This window comes from Haliotis asinina, chromosome 4 (genome assembly GCF_037392515.1).
Source record: "Haliotis asinina isolate JCU_RB_2024 chromosome 4, JCU_Hal_asi_v2, whole genome shotgun sequence".
Classification (NCBI taxonomy): Eukaryota; Metazoa; Mollusca; class Gastropoda; order Lepetellida; family Haliotidae; genus Haliotis; species Haliotis asinina.
In genome coordinates, this window is record NC_090283.1 from 28,600,126 (window position 1) to 28,623,876 (window position 23,751).

The following is a 23,751-nucleotide window of genomic DNA, read 5'->3' on the forward strand; positions in this document are numbered from 1 at the left end:
GTTAGCCTTTCTAAAATTCCGCCTTGATGATGGAGGAACATCAGATGGAGTTACAGATTTTAATATAGTAGGAAAATGGTCACTTCCACAGAGGTCATCGTGCACTGACCATTCGAATTCATTTAGTAGTTCTGAATTTGTGACTGACAAGTCGAGAGCAGAATAAGTTCCTGTACCAGGATGTAAATATGTATTGGAGCCATCATTATAAATACATAAATCATTATCTGAACAAAATTCCTCCAGTACTTTACCTTTACCATTAATTGTTGCACTACCCCAGAGTGGGTTGTGTCCATTTAAATCTCCCATAATAATGCAGGGTTTTGGGAGTTGATCATATAGAGCTTGAAGATCGAGTTTGTGAAACGTTGAAGACGGAGAAACATACAGAGAACATAATGTAAACGCAACGTGCAAAGTTAATCGCACTGCAACAGCCTGAAGATTAGTAGTAAGTGTAACTGGGCTATGGATGACGTTCTGTTTAACTAGAATGGAAGACCCTCCAGTGGCCCTGTCACCCTTAGGCGAAAAACAATGGTATGCACTGAACGAACGTAGGTTAAGAACATCTGTCTCTTTCAAATATGTCTCCTGCAGACAAAACGCTGAGGGTGCTAAATCTTGGATTAAAAGTTGTAATTCATGGAAATTATTCCTTAGTCCCCTACAGTTCCATTGTATAATAGGATTATGATAATCTATCGTTTGGGAGGATTTATTGGGGATCTTCCCCGTACCTTTTTGGCGGGCGACAAGCTGTGTGCCCTGGAGCGGACGTTTTCAGTCACGTCCATGTCCTCAAGGGATCCATATTTGTTGTATAAATTGATTTTATTGTCTGACCCTTTGGTGTGTTGGGCAAATGGAACGCAGTTTAAAGCCCATCTGCCCTCAACCACCAGGATCCCGTCCTCCACCGACACGGGACGCAACCCACGGCAAACAGGTTGCCCAATTTAGTCGCCTCTTACGACAAGCAATGGGGTGCTGTGGACACATTCTGTCCCGGGTCCACACGGGATGCTTGTATTCAGTGTTCTGTGGGCAGATACTAATACAGGGACTCCGACAAACATATCAGTTGATAACAGGTTGGTAGCTTGTTGTTTTCTGCTACATTCAATCAGCAGTGAACCTGATCGCAAACGTTTGATATCTTTCACCTCACCTGCAATGCCAGAGATGCCTTTTGAAATTGCAAAGGGATTTAATTTCAAAGGAGTCTTGTCAAGTGTTTCAATAATCAAAAAACGCGGCCAGTGATCAATTTGTACAGAGGGTCGATGCTGATCGTCATTTTCCAATTGACGTTTGGTTTTTTTGTTAGGGGTTTGGTAATCCATGATTACTGGTATATTGGTTCGTCATCCGAGCTCCCCACCCACCACGGAGTATCACAAGGACAATGCTAAAGCAAGCGGGCCTCCAGCTTGCAGCACCAAGGATACTCGAATGATATACTCCAGCAGAAGAATCAAAAGATTAATAATTCCACCAGATTGGCCCATGAGCCACCGCCTTCTGGCATAGGACTCTAGGCAAAGTTCAGAACAACATATTTCAAATTACAAATATTTTACACAATAAAGCCAAGACCAAAGTACACCAATTCCAAATGATATTTGTGCAATGATAAATACAAGTATAATCCATGCACAGGGCTTGGCATGACCAGCCGATTGGTCGAACCGGGCCCATTCGACCACCCGTCTAGGCGAAGTCAGGGCCAAAGTGGTGTATTGAGCAACAGGAACAGGGTTGCAAGCTCCTATTGCCCTCAACCACCAGGATCCCTTCCTCCACCGACACAGGGCCGCAACCCACGGCAAACGGGTTGGTGGACCAAATATCCCCCCGGGTCCACTACGGGGGTGTCGGCGAGCTCTTAGCATTACCCAGCACCCACCACGAGGAGGTGGCTCGCCACGGGTGCCGGAGGAAACTGGAAATTGTCCATCTCCATTCCATGCGTGATGTCCGTTTGGAGGGGCATGAGCATGCCAAAAGGTGTGAATTGCCCATGCCAAAGAAATTTTATACACAAAGTTGAAGTCAGTGGGGCGACGAGGTTTAAAATCACAAAGTAGCGGCATGTCAAATCAAGTGACCCAAGCTGAGTGATTACAACCATACGAGAGCAAGGCAGGTGACGAAATTACATTTGCTGATAAGTAGCATCTCCAGGGTACGGAGATGTGAACAGAGACGAGTGATATACAGCTAGTCAGGTAATGATTAAGTTTACAGGAAGGTAGAGAAGAACGTGTATATACAATCAGTCCATGCGGACAGATCTGAAAGAAGTTATGAAAGTAATGATGATAAGGAGTTGCGACCGCAACAGAGTAATTAAGTGGCCAGACAGAGGCGGCCTTTGTGATAAGTTATAGTTATCAGAGCATGGCGCCATCTTGTCTATTTGATGCGCGTTGTTATATAATGGAACGTTTATTCGAATGCACAGTATACCTTGGCACATCCACATTTTCAAGGTATTACCGACTCCTTTTACACCTTTGATTTCTGATGTTGAGGTAACAGCTGAGGAAAGCCAGATCCCCATTTCTACCAGCCAAGTACAGTTACATAATGCCGCGCATTGTCTGATTAAAAGACGTTCCTTGATTGCATATTATAACGTGGCATAGACGCACTTTCAAGGGCTTTCAGGTGCATTTGAAACATTAAATTTTGGATGATGGATCGTGAAATTATAGGTGCCATAACACTGACGGGAGCCGTGCGCCAGACCCCCGACTTTACCCGCCATTAGCGGAAGTGCAGTTGCATAATGACGCGCATGGCTTGACTGTCTGAGATGACACGAATGCACGTCACGGCTTGGCTTGGCACAACCGCACTTTCAAGGGCTTTCCGATGCATTTTAAATCTTTCATTTTGGATGAAGGATAATGAAATAATAGCTGGCGGAAGGTACACGCCAGATCCCCGTTTTTTACCAACCAGTCGCACAAGAACAGTTACGTAATGACGCGCATTGCCTGATTATCTCATGTTCCTCGAATGTCCGTTATAATTTGGCAGAGCCGCATTTTTCAAGGGCTTTCAGATGCATGTTAAACATTGAATTTTGGATGGTGGATCGTGAAATTATAGCTGCCGTAACACTGACGGGAGACGCGCGCCGGATCCCCGACTACTTTACCCGCCATTAGCGCAAATGCATTTACATGATGGCGCTCATTGCTTGACTCTCAGACGCGACTCGAATGCACATTACACCTTGGCAGAACCGCACTTTCAAGGGCTTTCCACTACAGTAAAAGTTTATATATTAAGACTACAGGCTTTTATGGCTTTATTCCAATTCATTGCAACTGTCACGTATATTGATTCCTGTGTAGCGCGAAAGTCTAATGTTGCACACCAGCATGTTACACATTTCCAGAATCCCACATGAATCACCTTGCAAATGCTTTATAGTTGTAAATATTAACGATGCCGGTATAGCCGGTGAACAGATTCCTCTAAATTCCGCCAATCTATATCACCTGCGGTATTTGTTGCATTTCGCACATTAATACCCATATAGCTCCACCACTAAATGCGCAACGTGTGCGTTTTATACACTGTCTGACACACACGCTTTAAATGGCTTTCAAACGCAGTATAGAAATGCATTTTCTGAGGTGAATCGTAAGAGTGGTTGCCAATATATCATGACCGGACTATGGTGGCATGATGACTGCTGTGATATAGAAGAATTGAAGTTCAACAAAATTACACAAATCATCATGTCGGAGATTCAATCTGGACTGGTTACCAGGGGCAGCATTAGAATCACGTTTGCATATTTGGAGAGACCGTTGGATCGGGTTTCCAACCATGTATAACATGCATTGATATCACAAAGTAAAAGGCTTCCAAAATGCAATGGCGCGAGCGACTTCCACCGGAGGCTTGGTGGAAGAAAAGTCTTCCACCGAGACTTCTGTGGAAGAAATTCAGACGGCCTAAAATCACAGAAACCTTAATTGCTCGGCTATAAATTTGCCAAAAAAGAAACAGAAAAATTCTACTTGATGCGCAAGGGTCCCGCTATCCAACGACATGCAGGATGTGGGAGCCGTGCTGAAATAGGTGATACAATCTGGGTGGCCCCTTTCGCCAGGGGTAGAAAAACAATGATACGAGTTGTACAGACGTAATTTTATTATGTTTTAATATGTTTCCTGCAGACAGAAAGCTGATGGTTTGTGGTCTTGGACCGGCAATTGTAAATCATTAAAATTGGTTTGAAATCCTCTACAATTCCAAAGAATAAAAGCATGAACTATTCATCTCTTTGACTGGAGATCTGACACGCCCATTTCTTTTAGGCAATAAACTAATTGTCCTGTGATGGATGTTTTCGGAAACATCCATCTGTTCCAGTGATCCAAAAGTTTATACGATCATTTGATCCTTTGGATATCCTCTTGGTCTGTTTGTTGCGAGAGGAAGAGTCAAGTTTATGTCTTGCTAAACCAGTCCTTCCTTTCCTAGGTTGGGAGTGAGGTGATGAATCATTATGTGATCCTGATCTCTGAGGCGGTGTCACAGAAGTAGGTTCTGAAGAATCAGAAATCTGTTCAGCTGGGAATGGATCTGCTGTCTGCGTAAAAGACTCAGATGAAGTGTAGGGCTCAGGATTTACAGAAGTGATCCATGTCAAATCTGTTTGACGCTGAACTGTTGCTGAGGAAACTGTTGGAGTTTTGAGAACAGAAGCAATAGTTCCAGTCTGGTCTGCAGTGGATACCAGTTTCTTTGCTTCAGTGTAAGAAATATTTCGTGTACATTATATTTTACTTATTTCCATTTCTTTTTTTCCATACTGGGCAGCCTTTGCTCGATAATGAGTGTGCTACAGAACAATTCTGGCACTTTTTAACATCACTGGTACAATCTTCTGTAACACGGGAATTTGGCTACAGCGTGTGCACGTGATTTTGTTCTTACACGAATTATACCCATGACCAAACTTTTGACATTTAAAGCATCTCAATGGGTTTGGTATGTACATTTCAACATGCAAGTTGTAGTACCCTGCTTTAACTGATTTTGGAGATGAAAAAGAAAATAAGTAAGTGTTTGTGTTTGTTTCAGTGCCTTGTTGCCTGGTAAATCGTTTCACAAACGTAATCCATTGATCATGCATTTCTGAAACTATATCCAACTCTGACATGTCATCAAAGAGTCGATCACGATCTCTTATGATGCCTTTGCTGGTGTTCAGTGATCTATGAGGAGATACCGACACTGATATACCGACAAGTTCCTCGATTGACATTAGGTTCGTGTCTTGCTCTCGCCTGGGACATTCAAGGAGAATAGATCCATTCCTCAGAAGTTTGATAGTTCACCTGCGATTCCATAACTTCTTTTTGCAACTGCAAAAGGGTTCAATCTGATTGGTGTCTTATCAGGTGTTTCCATCACCAGGAATCGGGGCCAATATTCCACTGATTTTGCTCTAGGCATTATATCATCATTCTCTGAATCAACTTCCAGGGTACGTTTTGATTTTTTGTTGGGGGTTTGAAAAGCCATGGTCGTATGATTAAGTTTCATCATCTCTACTCCCCACCCGCCACCGAGAGCGATATCCTATTGCCTGTGGATGTCCATCAGACAGATACCAGGGACATAGAGATGATATACACCAGTAGTAAGTCCTACCAGTTTGGCCCATGAGCCATCACATTCTGGCACTGGCATCTAGGCAAATGTTCACAAAATTGAAAATTCTTATATTATCTTTTACACAAAATAAAACATTTCAACATTGCATCCAAATAGACCCAAGCCAAAATATGATAGGGCAATGAAATTTAGTGCTCAGGGCTCGGCATGACCAGCCGTCTGTTGAACCGGGCACATGCAACCTCGCGTCTAGGTGAAGTAAGGGTCGAAGGGGTGTATTGAGCAAAGGGAACGCGGTCACAGGCTCAACCTCCAGACTCCCGTCCTCCACCGACACAGGGCCGCAATCCACGGCAAAAGGGTTGGTGGAGCAATATCCCCCCGGGTCCACAACGGGGGTGTTGGCGAACTCTTGGCGTTACCCAGCACCCACCAGGAGGTGGCTCGCCACGGGTGCCGTCAGACTAAAGTATTACCAGAGATGTGAAATATTTGCAAAATATTAAAGACTGGAGTTGATTACTTACATACAGATATAATATCAATGTTTTGAAACTCGTAATTACATTTACTAATTCTGTTACAATCACCCCAACAAGCCCGCAAGGTCGTCGGAAAAACAGTGACGTGCGTGTATTTGAATGTCTTACCGTCAGTCGCATGATTTTTTATTAAAAAAAATCACATTAGACAATGCAGTCATGTTAGCTACGTTCTTAGTACTTTCAACATGATGATGTATATTTTTCACGAATATTCAATAATGGAACGAAAGAATGAAGTAGTCTGGACTATTTTTATCAGATCACCTCATCCATTACGCGTTCTGATTGGTCTAACGTATGGTGTACCGATGTTACCGATGAAATTACCGATGTTTTGCCAATGTAAGTAAGGTAGATAGTTCTAAATGTGTTTTTCTTGTCGTCCGTTGTTGTCGGTTATTGGTTGACTGCCCAACATCGGTACTCCTTAATATGATCCGATACCCGTACCTCGAACCGGGGTGTTCGATGAGATAAATACATTGTTCCCTGGTCGCAAGGAGCCCATTAGTTAAGTACCTCAGTCCATGTCCTGTGGTGACTAGTGATCAACTTGTGACAAGATTTCACTTTTCTGTTGTTGAGCCGCAATGAATTTTGTTAAACTGATGAGCATCACGACGCATTAGTTAGTAGGTAATCAGATTTTTTCTTGAATCTGTCACATTCGGTGAAGAAAGTATAGCTCATTTGTTTTGCCAATTGAGTAAATTTAGTTTTACGCCGCATTCAGCAACATTCCAGCAATATGGAGGGAGGATACAGTGTTACGGTTAAGAATTTACCGTTACAAACGATGTATGAAATCCCCTTGTTAACTAGCAAAACAGATCAAAGATAAGTCATAAACTTTCAAATTATGTATTATTATGCAACGAGAGCTAGGTATACAAAGTCACAAGTCAACAGTCACAATGCTGATTACAAATACAATTCAAGAGAGACAAAATCTAAGTCAGTGGGACACAAAATACAATATAGTAGTAAACTCACCAAAGTATCAGTGCGGGAGAGAATCAACGAATGTAAACACAGCGATCGGTGTGACAGCAGATAATGCAGATTCAGGCTTTGACGGATGCAGATGCAAAGAACTCCAGAACTGTCCATGTCGCAACACAGCGACCAGCCTATTTATATGTATGAAGACATTTCCCGAAAGTTCGGGCACAAATGAACATCGTCAACACTGTAGAATGCCCTAGAATAAGTCTCCCGGAAGTGAACACAGAGAAAACTAATAGCAGATAAATTCCGGAAAACCAGAATCCTAAAATTGTTGATTAGCTATTAAAACGAAATGTGACCCATCATAATTATAATTCAAAACACTAAATGTTGTGACCCAATAATAATTATTACTTAATTAATAACAAAATATACAGAAAATACACACTCGTAACAACAGTGAGTCTGTAACAGTCTGGGTCTAGTCTCAAATATAGTTGATCATTCTTAAACAGTTCTCTTTTAAGTAGGTGAGTAAGTGTGTTCGGTTTTACGCAATATTCACGGTGAGAGACACCAGCAACTGAAAACATTGAACAGTCTCGTTTCCTGTTTGCTGGGTTCAGTGCCTTTGCGCAACTTAGCGCGATAACCGGTCCAGATTTATTTAACTGAATACATAAGTATTAATCAGTATGATTTGATACGTCGAAGCACTTGTATATTGCAACAGTACTTGCACAGCCTGCTCTGTCGTCATCGAGCCCCGAGAAAAAGGAAACTTTAAAATTGTCGAAATCTCAAAACGAGGCTCTGCTGCTAGAAACTTTGACTGTCTGTTACGGAATTTATCTTATGCAAATCTGCATTGTGAATCATTTTATGACCTCATCAAACAGGAGCAGTCTGTGATTTCTTAGTTAAACTTAAGGTATGCTGCCTCAACCTCGACATAAAATATAGACAAACGGTGGCATTAAAGTATAAAATTGAAATACATTTTGTAAATACGACTCTCTAATGATACACGGAATTGGACTTGTTTCTGGTGTCTATTTCCACTTTCACACGAGAAAATTCGGATCGGCTGAAAAGTAGGTCATTGTCTGAATAGGTGAACGCGACTCCTGTATTGGTATGAAAGGGACCTCACACATTGTATCTGTGACGGAAATCCAACCCGGGTTAACCGCATTGTCACTTATATACTAGTAATAATGCCATTTACCAACCAGCTTTATGGATGTACAACTTCTTTATTCAGATTCGTTTCGAAACAGATTCTAGTATAGTTGTCAAGCAGGTTTACAAAATACAAGGATCCATACTGAATCGTCGTTTCTCCCGAATATAGAAGTTGTTTGTCCTGATTTGGTTCACACACGTTTAAACATGCCACTCAAAGTTGTAATGCCATTTACATTGCTCTATCATTCCGCAGGACCATGCTGATAGTCTTATGTTTTAATATGTCAATTGATTGTCAGTCTCAACCACCTGAGGAATATGACTGACATTCGATTTACAGTTTCCCACTAGCCATTGTATACATGGTGATTAGAGACACATTTCGAACAGAGCGAGTGAGTATGGTGTTACTCCGCGTTTAGCATTAGTTCTACAATATTTCACAGACACCAGATATGGACTTCACGCATTTATTCAAGGGGGAAATCGAACTCGGGTCTTAGGCATGAATGCGAACGCATTAACCATTAGCCTACGACCCTTCGAACAAAGACACTCGCCCAATGGTGGCATCATGTGTGTTACATTTATGGAAACATCAGACCACCGAAAGGGACAACCGATGAGCGTTACGTGCAAAAAGTCATCTGATTTGGTTGGAATGCTTGATTATCCTGGTATTTTTGCTGGTTGTGTCAAGTGTTGACCTGATCTGTGTACATTTGCGTCTCTTAGTCCTGACAGGAGCAGAACACGGTTGGTCTGAATTCCGTTCTTTACTTTGATTTTGATTTTGCTCCGTAAATATATGTTAGAAAAGATTGCTTATAGATAAACTAAATATCCGCGTACATGTAATTGTTTGTAGTAGTAGCTGCTAATATTGCCATAATATGTGCAGGTTTTTTTATGTCGACTCTCACCATCCACCCCAGTTATTTAAGGCCCACCCAATAATTAATCAACCAAGAAACAGAGGTGTCCAGAGTTCATATACATTAGCTCACTTTACAGAGAAAAACACAAGTACTAATCTAAGATTAAAGCCAATCTGCTATTACAACAATGTACCCAAAACGCACACAAGTAAAAACTCCAACAGTGCACAAACAGGACTATCTTTACACATACTGAACCTAAGTAGCACTTCGGCCTCACAGTCACTGGATGCCGTGATTCAAACTCATCCAGTCTTTACAAACCTACAAGGTGCGGACAAAACAGGCAAGAGTTGGGTCACAGGACTGTAGACAGTAAAGTCGGATCCGGATATGTGTATAGAAATATCTACCTATACCTCAAATATATACATTCAGATGGAAGATGTATCAGAACAATGGACGTAGCATAGGATGATATACATGTATTATATTTTCATGTGAACTGTAGAAAAGTGGCAGAGGTCTCGTCACACGTGTCAGAATGGTTTACATGGATTAGGGTTTTATGTAATAACTGTGGTATAGTGGTAGAAGTAGCACCACACATGCCAGAATGGTATACATGTATTATACTTTCATGTGTCAACTACAGAAGAGTGATAGAAGTCGTGCTATACGTGGTAGAATGGTATACAGGTATTATATTTTCATAAAATAACGGTAGATTAGGGGTTAGAAGACTCGGTACACACAGCAAAATGGTATACGTCAATCACATTTTCATGTGTCAACTGGAGAATAGTGGTAAAAGTAGCAACACACATAGCAGAATGGTATACATGTATTATATTTTCATGTGTCAACTGGAGGATAGCGGTAGATGTCACGTTATACATGGTAGAATGGTATACATATATTATATTTTCATATAATAACTGCAGAATAGTGGTTAGAAGACTCAATACACATGGTAAAATGGTACACATAAAATACATTTTCATGTGACAACTGGAGTAAAGTGGTAGAAGTCACGCTATACATGGGAGAATGGTAAAGATGTGTTATATTTTCATGTGTCAATTTCAGAATAGTTGTAGAAGTAGTGCCACACATAAAAGAATGGTAAACGTGAATTTTATTTAAATGTATCAACTGCAGAGGACTGGTAGAAGTCGCGCTATACATGGCAGAATGGTACACATGTATTATATTTTCATGTGTGAACTGCAGAAGAATGGTAGAAGTGACGGTATACATGGTAGAATTGTATACATGTATCATATTTTTCATATAATAACTGCAGAATTTTGGTAAAAAGACTCGGTACACATGATAAAATGGTGTACATAAAATACATTTGCATGTGTCAACTGGAAAACAGTGGTAGAAGTAGCGCCACACATGGCAGAATTGTGTACATGTATTATATTTTCATGCGTCAGGTAGAAACTGTTTGAGAGGCATTCTAGAAGTTGCTGAGATAAAGATGACAAGAATTTTTATGGATGATCAACTTCTTTATTCCAGGGTAGCGACGTTTCGGTATAGATTCTTATACCGTTTTCAAGCGTGTGGGGAATGGCAGGGGGAGTACAATATATATACAGCAGAGATGAGCATGTAATCCCTGTTGATTGTTGGGTTGTGTCTGCGGATTTGTACTGCTTCAGCAAGTTTGCGTTGTTTGAAGTCATGTTTGTTGCTAGTCATGTTTATAACACTGCCCAGCACCTCACGAAAGTTTTGGCCCCTCTCGGCAAAACCGCGGACTCCTACATATCAGACTCTACTGACTTCTGTGAGAAACTTAAGACTGTTGAAAACCCTGGAAAAATCGTTAGTTATGATGTAGTGGACTTGTTCACCAGTGTTCCCATTAACGAAACCCTGCACATCCTCCGTAACCGCCTTGATAACCTCGACTCCCCTCTGGACACCAAACTCTCTACTGACTCCATCCTTCAGCTCATTACTAACTCCATCACCTCCACATACTTCACCTGGGGTGATGAACTCTATGAGCAAATCCATGGTCTACCCATGGGATCCCCTCTCTCTCCCATCCTCTCTGAAATCTACATGACCTCCTTTGAGCACCAAGCCCTCAGTTCCTCACTAATTAAACCAACCTGCTGGTTCAGGAAGGTTGACGACACCTTTGTCATTCTGCCCCAAGCTAACGACCCCTCTGCTCTCCTTCAGCACCTTAACCAGCAACACCCCCGCATTCAGTTCACGTTTGAGTGAGTGAGTGAGTTAATATTTAACGTCACATCGGCAATATCTCAGCCATATCGTGACGAGAACATTTTATACTAAAATGAAATATATGTCTATCATAAAACCTGTCAGCGAAGGACAGTAAAACAACTAGGATATCACAGATGAGAATATAAAACTAGTAACTATACCTAAAACAATTTATCTATACAGGACAATACAATGTAAAAATGGGCTATAGATTGCTAACAACTGAAGGTAGATCACCATACTAGGGACCATGGGGACTTACAGTACCTTGGCTACCTGCATGGACCCTAGCTGGATTTACATCATCCCCTCAGGAGTCAGCAATTCTGGAAATCTAGCCATTCAGTAAAAAGACATTTATTCTACGATTAAAAACATGGAAAGTTTGAATTTACTTTGAATGTTTGTGGACTTACGTATCCTCTCAGGAGGACAATAGTTTTACAATACTTCAACCCCCTTTGAGGATACAGCCACCAACAAGCACAGTTACCAATTTAAACTTCCGATAATAAAAATTATCTATTTACAATTCATTTAATAAATCTAATTCTTTTAAAAATCCAATAATTAAATGAGAACTGATATTAGTAAAAAGGTCCTTCATACTACGTGATTTAAAATAGGTATCCCTTGTGATGGAATACTCCACGCAGTCAAGCAAGACATGCTTGACCGTGATTCTTTCATCACAAGGGATACAAAAAGGAGGATCCTCACCTTTCAAAAGGTATTTATGCGTATATCTGGTGTGACCAATACGACATCGTCGCATAACGACCTCTTCAAATCTGGACTGACAGCTCAAGTAGGTGTAACCAATATACGGTTTTATTTCATGTAATTTATTTATACCTACTTGGGTGTCCCACTTCTTTTGCATCAGATCACGTATATAAGTTCTAATATTCGCTTTGTAATCTGAGTATGGAAGAAGAAGTGGTGTCACAGATTTGTTGAGTGCTGCCTTGGCAACAAAATCGGCCATTGTGTTCCCTGAAATGCCTACATGGCTGGGTAACCAACAGAAGACGATGTCGTATTGGCCAGTAGCAAGATCATTATATAATTCAATAATTTCTATTAAAAGTGGATGTTTACAAGAAAGATTTTTAATCGCCTGAAGGCAAGAAAGAGAGTCGGAATAGATTATATATTGTTTATGTTTATGGCGTCTTTGAATATATTTAAGAGCTGTTAATATGGCGTTAGCCTCAGCGGTAAAAATAGAACTGTTGTCTGGTAATCTAGAAGATATTGTTCTGGATCCAATGACAGTGGCACAAGCTACTGCGCCACCGTCCTTGGACCCATCTGTAAATAAGGATTTATAACTGCTATATTTATGTTTCAATTGATTATATTCTTGTTTATACTGTAATTCATTAGTTTCCGATTTTTTAAATGCGGTCAATGTTAGGTCTACTTGGGGCCTAACCAACTGCCAAGGAGGAGAAGAAAGAAGACGGGAAGGAGCTATATTTTCCAGCTCAATGCCGGCAGCAGCAAGAAATGGTTTAATTCTTAAACCAAGAGGCGGTACAAGCGAAGATTTTTTATTGTATAAGTCCTCACACAGAAGACTGAAAACACAGTTATATGCAGGGTTTGACTCACTGGAATATAATTTTGTTACATACTGTAAAGCTAATTTGATACGTCGCTGTTCAAGAGATGGCTCATCGGCCTCAACGTACATGCTGTCAACAGGTGAAGTTCGAAAGGAGCCAAGGCAAAGTCTTAGACCTTGATGGTGAACAGAATCTAAAAGTTTCAGGTTGCTTTTACAGGCTCCACCATATACAATGGAGCCATAATCAAGTTTTGACCGGATCAGTGATCGATAAAGTTGCAGGAGGGTAGTTTGGTCCCCTCCCCATTTAGAATTTGAAACGACTTTCAACAAGTCAAGTGCCTTCAGGCATTTAGTTTTGAGGGATTTGATATGTGGTAGGAACGTTAAATGCGAGTCAAAAATTAATCCCAAGAACTTGGCCTCCTTTACAACTTTGATGGGAGTGCCATCTAGAGATAGTTCAGGGTCCTTATGTGGCTTATATGTTCTGCAAAAATGTATACAATTAGTTTTGGACTTCGAAAATTTGAAGCCGTTTTCAAGACACCATTTATTTATTTTGTTTAAACACAACTGCAGTTGCCGTTCAATAGTATGCATATTTTTACCTCGGCAAGAAATATTAAAATCATCCACGAAAAGCGATCCATCAATTGAATCGTTTAAAACTTTTGACAAACTGTTGATCTTGATGCTAAAAAGAGTGACAGATAAAATACTGCCTTGTGGAACACCCTGATCCTGATTGTAATGATCAGACAGGGTAGAACCCACACGGACCTGGAATTGTCTGTCATTTAAAAAGTTGGCAATAAATTGAGGCAAACGACCTCGCAAACCAAAGTCATGTAAATCCCTCAAAATACCATGTTTCCAGGTTGTGTCATATGCTTTTTCAAGATCAAAAAAGATAGACACAGCATGTTGTTTATTAATTAGTGCGTTTTTAACAAATGACTCCAGTCGCACTAAGTGATCGACAGTACTTCTGTTTTTACGGAAACCACACTGTATATCTGTGATAAGATTATTTGTTTCCAAGTACCAAACAAGTCGATTATTTATCATGCGTTCCATGGTCTTGCAAACACAGCTAGTTAGTGAAATAGGTCGATAATTGGACGGATCCGTATGATCACGTCCAGGTTTAGGTATTGGTACTACTATGGCGTCACGCCATGACGGAGGAAAGTTACCCGATGTCCAAATATCATCAAAAATATTGAGAAGCGTTTCTAGGCAGGATTCTGGTAAGTGCTTCAGGAGTTGATAATGTATGTTATCAGCTCCTGTAGCAGTGTCATGAGCTTGATCAAGAGCAGTATGGAGTTCATGAATAGAAAACGTTTCATTATAATCTTCCCCATTATCAGAATTGAAATTAATAGTTTTCTTTTCTTGTTGTTTTTGATATTGCTGAAATTTAGGTACATAATTTGAAGAGGAAGAGTGTTTAGCAAGGGTTTCACCCAGTTTATTAGCAATATCTGATTTATCAGTAAGCAATTGATCTCCATGTTTAAGATGATGGACAGTAGATTTAGTACCTTTACCTTTGATTTTCTGGACCATGTTCCATACCTTGGACATGGGTGTCCGAGAATTTATTTTGGATACATAATTTTGCCAAGATTGGCGTTTGTTCTGTTTAAAAGTACGCCGTGCTTTAGCATTTAAAATCTTAAATTTATTTAAATTATGCACCATAGGATGGCGACGGAAATAATGTTCAGCTTTTTTCCTTGCCTTCCTAGCTTGTTTGCACTCATCGTTGAACCATGGTTTTCTTATGTGTGGAACTGCAGAGGACTTTGGTATACACTCATCAGCTATGGAATTCAGTTCATCAGAAAAAGATTTGATAGTATCAGAAACGTCAATAAAACGTTCAGGTTTAAGTTTTTCAGCACACAGTGTTTCATATAAAGCCCAGTTAGCCTTTTTAAAATTCCGCCTTGATGATGGAGGAACATCAGATGGAGTTACAGCTTTTAATATAGTAGGAAAATGGTCACTTCCACACAGGTCATCGTGGACTGACCATTCGAATTCATTTAATAGTTCGGAATTTGTCAATGACAAGTCGAGAGCAGAATACGTCCCTGTGCCAGGGTGTAAATATGTGTTGGAACCATCATTATAAATACATAAATCATTGTCAGAACAAAAGTCCTCCAACAATTTACCTTTAGTGTTTGTAGTTACACTACCCCAAAGTGGGTTGTGTCCATTTAAATCTCCCATTATAATACAAGGCTTCGGGAGTTGGTCATATAGAGCTTGAAGATCAGTTTTGGTAAACACCGAAGACGGTGAAATATAGAGAGAGCATAGTGTAAACGCTACATGTAAAGTAATTCTCACAGCAACAGCCTGCATATTAGTATTAAGTGGAACAGGGCTTTGAATAACGTTTTGTCTGACTAGAATGGATGATCCGCCAGTGGCCCGATCACCTGGAGGTGAAAAAGAATGATATGCATTAAAATGACGAAGGTCAAATATATCTGTTTGTTTTAAATATGTCTCTTGGAGACATATCGCTGAAGGTGTGAAATCTTGGACTAATAGCTGTAATTCATGTACATTAGTCCTTAATCCTCTGCAGTTCCACTGTACAATATTATTGGAATAAACTATCTTTTGGGGGGATTTATTGGGGATCTACCCCGCACTCTTTTGGAGGGCGACAAGCTATGTGCCCTAGAATGGACGTTTTCAGAAACGTCCATGTCTTCAAGAGACCCGTATTTATTAAACAATTGAACTTTATTTTGTGACCCCTTGGGAGCTCTGCCACTTTGTTGTTTTGAAACATCAGGCTTAGGCTTAGATTTACCTTTAGCAGTTTGCTGTCTATCAGTTGTAGATTGAGACTCAGTGCGTGACTGCGAAGATGATTTATGATCAGAAGAAGACTTTGATGTTCCAGGAAGTGATTCTTCAGTCTGTGATGACATAGCTGGGTATAGAAGTTGTGGAGAGTCACTGTTGACCCAAGTCAAGGTAGTTTGGCAGCTTGTAGATGACTTTGTTATTTTAGAGCTGCGCACAGATGATGCGTTTGCTACTGTAGCATAACTTTCTGGAAGATCAGATCTCTTCACCAGTTTTTTTGCTTCAGAAAAAGAGATGTTTTGAGTATACTTTATTCTGTTTATTTCCATTTGCTCTCTCCAGATTGGACACTGTTTCGATGAAGATGAATGGTCACCTGAGCAGTTGGTACATTTTTTAAAATCACTGTCACAATCTTCTGTTGTGTGTGTTTTCTCACCACAGTGAGCGCACACAACAGACAATGTGCAGGTATTTACGCCATGCCCATACTTTTGGCACTTGAAGCATCTCAATGGATTTGGAATGTACGTTTCCACTTTGAGTTGACAGTAACCAGCCTTTATTGATGTGGGAGCAGTCGGAGTAGAAAAACAGAACAAATATGTGTTTGTTTGTTGGATCTCATTGTTTTTCCGGGTAGTGAAACGTTTTACATATAGTACACCTTGTTCCTTCATTTCTGAGGCAATATCAATCTCCAGCATATCAGCAAAAAGGCAGTCTCGGTCTCTCACTATGCCTTTGCTGGTGTTAAGTGTTCGGTGGGCAGAGACTGATACGGGAATGCCGACAAAAGATTTAGTTGACAGGAGATTAGTTGCTTGTTGCCTCTTACTGCATTCAATGAGAAGAGATCCTGAACGCAAACGTCTAACGTTTTTAACATCTCCTGCTATGCCTTGTATGCCTTTTGAAATGGCAAAAGGGTTCAGCTTCAGAGGTGTCTTGTCAACGGTCTCAAGTACTATGTAACGTGGCCAATGGTCAATAGATGTGGAGGGTCTGAGTTCATTAATATCAGGTTCTGTGTCAAGAGGACGTTTTTTCTTGGTGACAGGGGTTTCGTAAGCCATGGCTAGTGCTTTAAGGTTCATCATCCGAGCTCCCCACCCACCACGGAGTATCACAAGGACAATGCTAAAAACAAGTGGGTTTCCAACTTGCAGCACCAAGGATACTCGGATGATATACTCCAGCAGAAGAGTTATAAATAACAAATCCACCAGATTGGCCCATGAGCCACCGCCTTCTGGGCATTGGACTCTAGGCAAAGTTCAAAACATCAGTGTCAAAAATCGTGAACATTTGATATAAACAATAGTACCAAGTCCAAAAGTAAAGCATTTGCAAATTAAATGTGTGTAATGACATACAAGTCCATACACAGGGCTTGGCGTGACCAGCCGATTGATAGAATCGGGCCGATTCTACCACCCGTCTAGGTGAAGTAAGGGCCAAAGTGGTGTGTTGAGCAGCAGGAACACGGTTCAGGCTCCTACTGCCCTCAACCACCAGACTACCGTCCTCCACCGACACGGGACGCAACCCACGGCAAACAGGTTGCCCAATTCGGTCACTCCTTGCGACCAGCAATGGGGTGCTATGGACCTAGTTGACCCGGGTCCACACGGGGGTTTGAACGGCTCTTGGCGTGACCCAGCACCCACCACGAGGAGGTGGCCGTTCACGGGTGCCTCACGTTTGAGACTGAAAGCAACTCACAACTCCCCTTCCTTGACGTTCTCGTCACCCGCACTACTGACAACACCATCCAAACCTCTGTCTACCGTAAACCCACTCACACTGACCAATACCTCCACTTTGACTCAAACCACTCACTCCGAACTAAAACGGGCATCATCTCTACCCTCACCCGCCGTGCCCTAAACCTATCCTCTGTCTCTCCTCAACCCGAACTAAACCATCTCAAGCATGTCTTCACCCAACTAAATAACTACCCTCCCCAACTTGTTAACCGTGTCATTAACTCCACTGTCAACCCACCTCCCAAACCCACTACTACCAAGCCTGATCCCGCTCCCATACGCATCTCACTACCATACACCGGCAAAACATCACACCACATCAGTCGTCTACTCAAGCAACAAGCAGGCATTGACACCTACTTTACAACAGGAACACCCCTCAAAACAATCATTAAGGCTAACGGTAGGAAACACAGTACACAACAACAACACCCAAAAGGCGTCATCTACAACATCAGCTGCAGCTGCGGCAGCAACTACATTGGGGAAACATCCAGACCACTCAACACACGCATTAAAGAACACAAAACCTCCACAAACAAAGGTGACACAAAATCAGCCATTTCGGAACACATCACCAAATTTCCTGACCACAACATCAACTGGGACACTGTCACAACACTTGCTAGCAACAAACATGACTTCAAACAACGCAAACTTGCTGAAGCAGCACAAATCCGCAGACACAACCCAACAATCAACAGGGATCAAGGCGTCTTTGTCTCTCCGGCATTCAACTGCATCATTAACACTAATTCATCCACTCAACCCACTCTGGCCCCCAGTCTTAATTAATCCACTCAACTCACCCTGGCTTCCACCAATTAATCCACTCATCTCACTCTGGCTTCTGTCAACTCACCCTCTTCCCCCCCCCCCCCCCCCCCCCCCCGCTGGCTTCAGTCCTTAATCAGCTTACCTCAACACTTCTTTAATGTATTGTTACCTCAAATAGTTATTGTTTATCCTGTTATTGTTGTATTGTCATCACATGCTCATCTCTGCTGTATATATATTGTACTCCCCCTGCCATTCCCCACACGCTTGAAAACGGTATAAGAATCTATACCGAAACGTCGCTACCCTGGAATAAAGAAGTTGATCATCCATAAAAATTCTTGTCATCTTCGTCAGGTAGAAGTCACGCTATTCATGGAAGAATGGTATACATGTATTATATTTTCATGTGAGAACTGTAAAATAGTGGTTGGAAAACTCGGTACACATGGTACAATGATATACATAAATTACATTTTCGTGTGACAACTGGAGAATAGTGGTAGAAGTAACGCCACACATGGCAGAATGGTATACATGTATTATAGTTTCATGTATTAATCCCAGAATAGTAGTAGAAGTACACACAAAACAGAATGGTATACGTGCATTTTATTTTAGTGTATCAACTGAAGAAGAGTGGTAGAAGTCACGCTATACATGGCAGATTGATATACATTTGTTATATTTTCATATGTCAACTGCAGAAGAGTGTTAGAAGTCACACTATACATAGGAGAATGTTATACATGCATTACATTTTCATGTGTCAACTGCAGAAGAATGGTGAAAGTGACGGTATACATTGCAGAATGGTACACATGCATTATATGTTATTTATGTTTACTGCAGAATAGTGGTAGAAGTCACTGTATACATGGCAGAATGGTACACATGTATTATATTTTCAAGTGTCAACTGCAGAATAGTGGTAGAGGTCCACGCTATACATTGGAGAATGGTATACGTGTATTATATTTTCACGTGTCAACTGCAGAAGAGTGGTAGGAGACTCGGTACACATGGCAGAATGGTATACATGTATTGTAGTTTCATGTGTCAACTGCAGAATAGTCGTAGAAGTGACGGTATACATGGCAGAATGTTAGACATGTATTATATTTTCATGTGTCAACTGCGGAATAGTGGTAAAAATCACTCTATACATCTCAGGATGGTTTACGTGTATTATATTTTCATATGTGAACTTTAGAAAAGTGAAAAGTCTTTGAAAAGTCTCAGTACACATGGAAGAAGTAAACATGTCTGGGAGTTTCATGAAATAACGGTGGTTTAGTGGTAGACGTCACGTCACACAAAGGCAGAATGGTATACATGGATAAGTCTTTTACGTAATAACTGTGGTATAGTGGTGGACGTGACGTCACACACATAAAAAACGGTGGTATATCGGTAGAAATTACGCCACACATGGTAGAAGAGTATACATAGATTATGGTTTTATGTAGTGACTGTGGTATAATGGTAGAAGTGACGCTACACATGGCAGAATGGTATCCATGTATCATATTTTCATCTTACAACTGTAGAAAAGTGGCAGGTGTCTCGCAACACATGGCAGAAGGCATACATGTCTTAGAGTTTCATGGAATAACTGTGGCATAGTGGTAGAAATCACGCCACACATGGTAGAATAGTATACATAGATTGGGGTTTTATGTAGTAACTGTGATATAGTAGCAGAGGTCACGCCACACATGGTATACATGGATTAGAGTTATAGTCTGGTTCATAATTATTGAGAATTTTTCTTCTTACTTTGAGCTATCCTAACACCTCAACTGATTCACTGATACTTAAAACTAAGTAATGGTATAAGGGAGGTAACTCATCTTGGCCTACTGAGTATAGTACAATTAGAGTTACCTCCCCTGAACTTGTAGCAGACGTCATTTTCCTCAGCACTGTCAACAATGTCTGCTGAAGATAAAAGAAGGTTGATTTTTGAGTTGTGTAATCAAGGAATTGATGATGTAAATACATTGGCAGAGAGAACAGGAACTCCTCTTTCTACTGTGTATAGGATTAGGAAGAAGTTTAAAGAGGGAAAGGATTTGGGGCACCAGAAAGGAGCAGGGAGACCCAGAAAATTGGACTTCTCAGATCGCGTCCGGCTGGGAATTTTAGCGTCTAAAAAGCAAAGGGCAAGCATCTCCAACATCAGGTATGAAATGATAGAAAGGGGATCAACAGTTGTATCAAAATCTACAGTTAGAAGAAATTTGATTGATCTTGGATGGGAGAAAAAGACTGGAATTCCTTCTCCTCTCATGAAACAAGAACATAAAGACAGGCGTGTTGAGGGGTGTTTGGCACATGAAAACTTTGACTGGGAAAATGTGTTTTTTACTGATGAAAGCTCAATATGGGTATATCCCAATAATGTGAAAATATGGACAAAGTCTGCGTCAGCACCGTTGTATCGACGACCTAAATACAGCCCAAAGTTTCATGTATGGGGAGGGATATCCTTATTAGGAACGACCCCGCTGTGTGTGTTTGAGGGAAATCTGACAAGTCAACGCTACACTAACATATTAGATAATTTGCTCCTTCCAAGTGCACATGTGTTTTATGGAAATGACTGGATTTTGCAGCAAGATAATGATCCTAAACACACCGCAAAACATGCCAAGCAGTGGTTTCAGGAGAAAAATGTGACTGCATTACCATTTCCTGCATATAGTCCTGACTTAAATCCCATTGAGAACATTTGGGGGATGATGAAGGAATGTGTGAATCAAAAGGGGTTGACAAAAATTGAAGACATGAAGAGAGAAGTGGTCCGATACTGGGACAGCATAACTCACGAGACACTAACCTCTCTGATAGGAAGTATGCCTACCCGTCTTAGACTGTGCCGTGAAGCTCAAGGAGACTTGATAAAATATTAAATTGTTACCTACACAACATGAAAAGGTCAGTTCACTTTCACAATACATTCAATTTTATCTGATTTGTTCTCATTTAATAATATGAAATGCTTTAGCTATTCTCAATAATTTTGAACCATACTGTATATGTAAAAACTGTGGTATAGTGGTAGACGTGACTCCGCGCAAGAGAGAATGGTATACATAGATTAAGCTTTAATGTAATAACTGTGGTAAAGTGGTAGAAATGAAGCTACACATGGCAGATAGTATACATGGATTTTATTTTCATGTATTAACTGCAGAATAGTGATGGAAGTCACGCCCCACAGGGCAGAATGGTATACATGGATTAGAGTTTCATGTATTAACTGCAGAATATTTGGTAGAAGTCATGCCACACATGGCAGAAGTAAGCATGTCTTAGGGTTTCATGGAATAACGGTTGTATAGTGGTAGAAGTCACACCACACGTGGCAGAATTTTATACATGGATTAGAGTTTCATGGAATAACTGTCGTATATCGGTAGAAATCACGCCACACATGGTAGACTAGTATACATAGATTAGGGCTCTATTTAATAACTGTGATATAGTGGTTGAAGTCACGCTACACATGAAAGAATGGTATCCGTGTATTTTATTTCTATGTAATAACTGTAGAAAGGTAATATCAAGCCCATCTCTATCCAGGAAATATATTTTCTAGTTTCTATTGATTTTACTTGAAACCGGTTTTTCCTTGGTTTATTGTTCTTAGTGTTAGGAGCTTTTCTTTGGAAACCTCGTGAAGTTCCTACAAGGTTCGAGCGGCAGCATAAACACAGCATTTTACTTCATATAATGAACAAGTTTCATAGAAATAAATCAGTTTCAGTTTGGGGAAAAGATTGACTGGTTTGTTTGATTGGTCTCCGTCTTTCCAAAGGTGTAACAAACATTTCATCATAAACAGAGTGAAACAAAATATACACAGGGTTTTCTGAAGGTCAGCAATTTAGCAAGAGGAAGAGTGAGGGTCCAAAATTTCGGGGCCAAAATTTCGAAAGAGGTTCACGCCGGCGTCCATCAGATGTTTTGGATCTGCTGCCACTTGAGCAGTTTGCTCATGCAAAGGTTCCTGAACTGGCTCACGAGGCATAAGATGATTAAGGCGCCGGAGTTGATCTCGGAGATTTTGCTCCGTCAGGGCATGGCACTGTCCCAATGTAGCTTAAGCGACTTGCCATTAATACGCGGATTATCAGGCCATCCAGTCGCCATCGCACACTCAAGTAGTGAGGATGTGAGATGTTTTGACCACGATATACTTGGCCGGGTTCTGTGCCTTCCCCTGGGGCAAGTCCCATCTCCAGTAAGGTTGGTTTGACTACCGGAGGAAGGCTGACTGGGCTGCGGAAGTGAAAGAATATTTTCCTCTTATCTGTTAGTAACCCGGTAAGATAACCAGCTTCGGGGGGTCAGACCTAACTGGGTGACGTATGTTTGGGCATCACGTGTTGGGATTAGAACACGGGTCTTCAGCGTGACAAGCAGATGCTATAACCATTAGGCTACCCCACAGCCCCTTTAAATCAGACCTAATAAGAGAGCATTGCGTCTTTGATGTCAACATTGCATTTTAAACTTTTAGTACATCAACAGCATGATGCACATCAAATGAATTCAACAACAAGTCAGGAAAAAGCCAGATAAAATAATGTTCCACGAGAAAAAAAAGCCTATGAATGTTATGAGATTTAGGGGTGTTAGAAGATGAGTATCATTTTATATCCGTTTTAACAGTTTAAGAACATTAGTTATTCCACCATTTTGCCGTGTCAATCCTTGTGAATATATATTAAAGGTATTCTTGAAAGCAACAAATTTATAAATAGTCAAAATTCTATCACGGTACACCTATCCTTAATTCAACAATAGCAAATCTGTTTTAAATGCTATATGTCTTTGCACACATGTATTGTACTAAAGGCTTGTAGCCTCCTAAGCTCCCTGAATGAAAAAAAAACAGTTGAAATGAGGGGAAAGATATGAGTGACTGTGGTTTTATGCCGTATTTAGCAATATTCAAGCAATAACGCGGTCGTGGACATGGCTATTACACATTGTGCTCATATGAGGAATAGAATGCATAAACAGGCAGATTATTTTTTCATTATGATTCTTTATTACGTATAGAGGGCCATGAGGCCAACAGTACAACATGTGTAAACAGTGAGGTAAAGGCATACATATGCGCCTATACATATACTCTGTTAATGTGGATATTAGTGCAATTAATATCATAATACATTCACAGCTACTTTTTTTGTTTCGATCGGAGTACAAACACTTTTTAAAAAAGATACATCGTCTTAAAAGTCTATTGGTATCATTTGTTTTCATCAATTCAAGAAACATTTGGACATGAGGGTGTGTATGACAACATTCAG

General features: G+C 40.7%; 1 protein-coding gene across 1 annotated transcript; it reads left to right on the forward strand.

The window, feature by feature from the left end:
- The first annotated feature begins 10,906 nt into the window (after positions 1-10,906).
- LOC137280900 (uncharacterized) lies at positions 10,907-11,461 on the forward strand. Its single transcript, XM_067812089.1, has one exon. The coding sequence runs from the start codon at positions 10,907-10,909 to the stop codon at positions 11,459-11,461; it is 555 nt and encodes a 184-aa protein (XP_067668190.1).
- The last annotated feature ends 12,290 nt before the right edge of the window (positions 11,462-23,751 follow it).

Bases quoted from the DNA above. Each gene is read 5' to 3' on its own strand.
- LOC137280900 (XM_067812089.1), top strand. From the start codon at position 10,907: ATGTTTGTTGCTAGTCATGTTTATAACACTGCCCAGCACCTCACGAAA.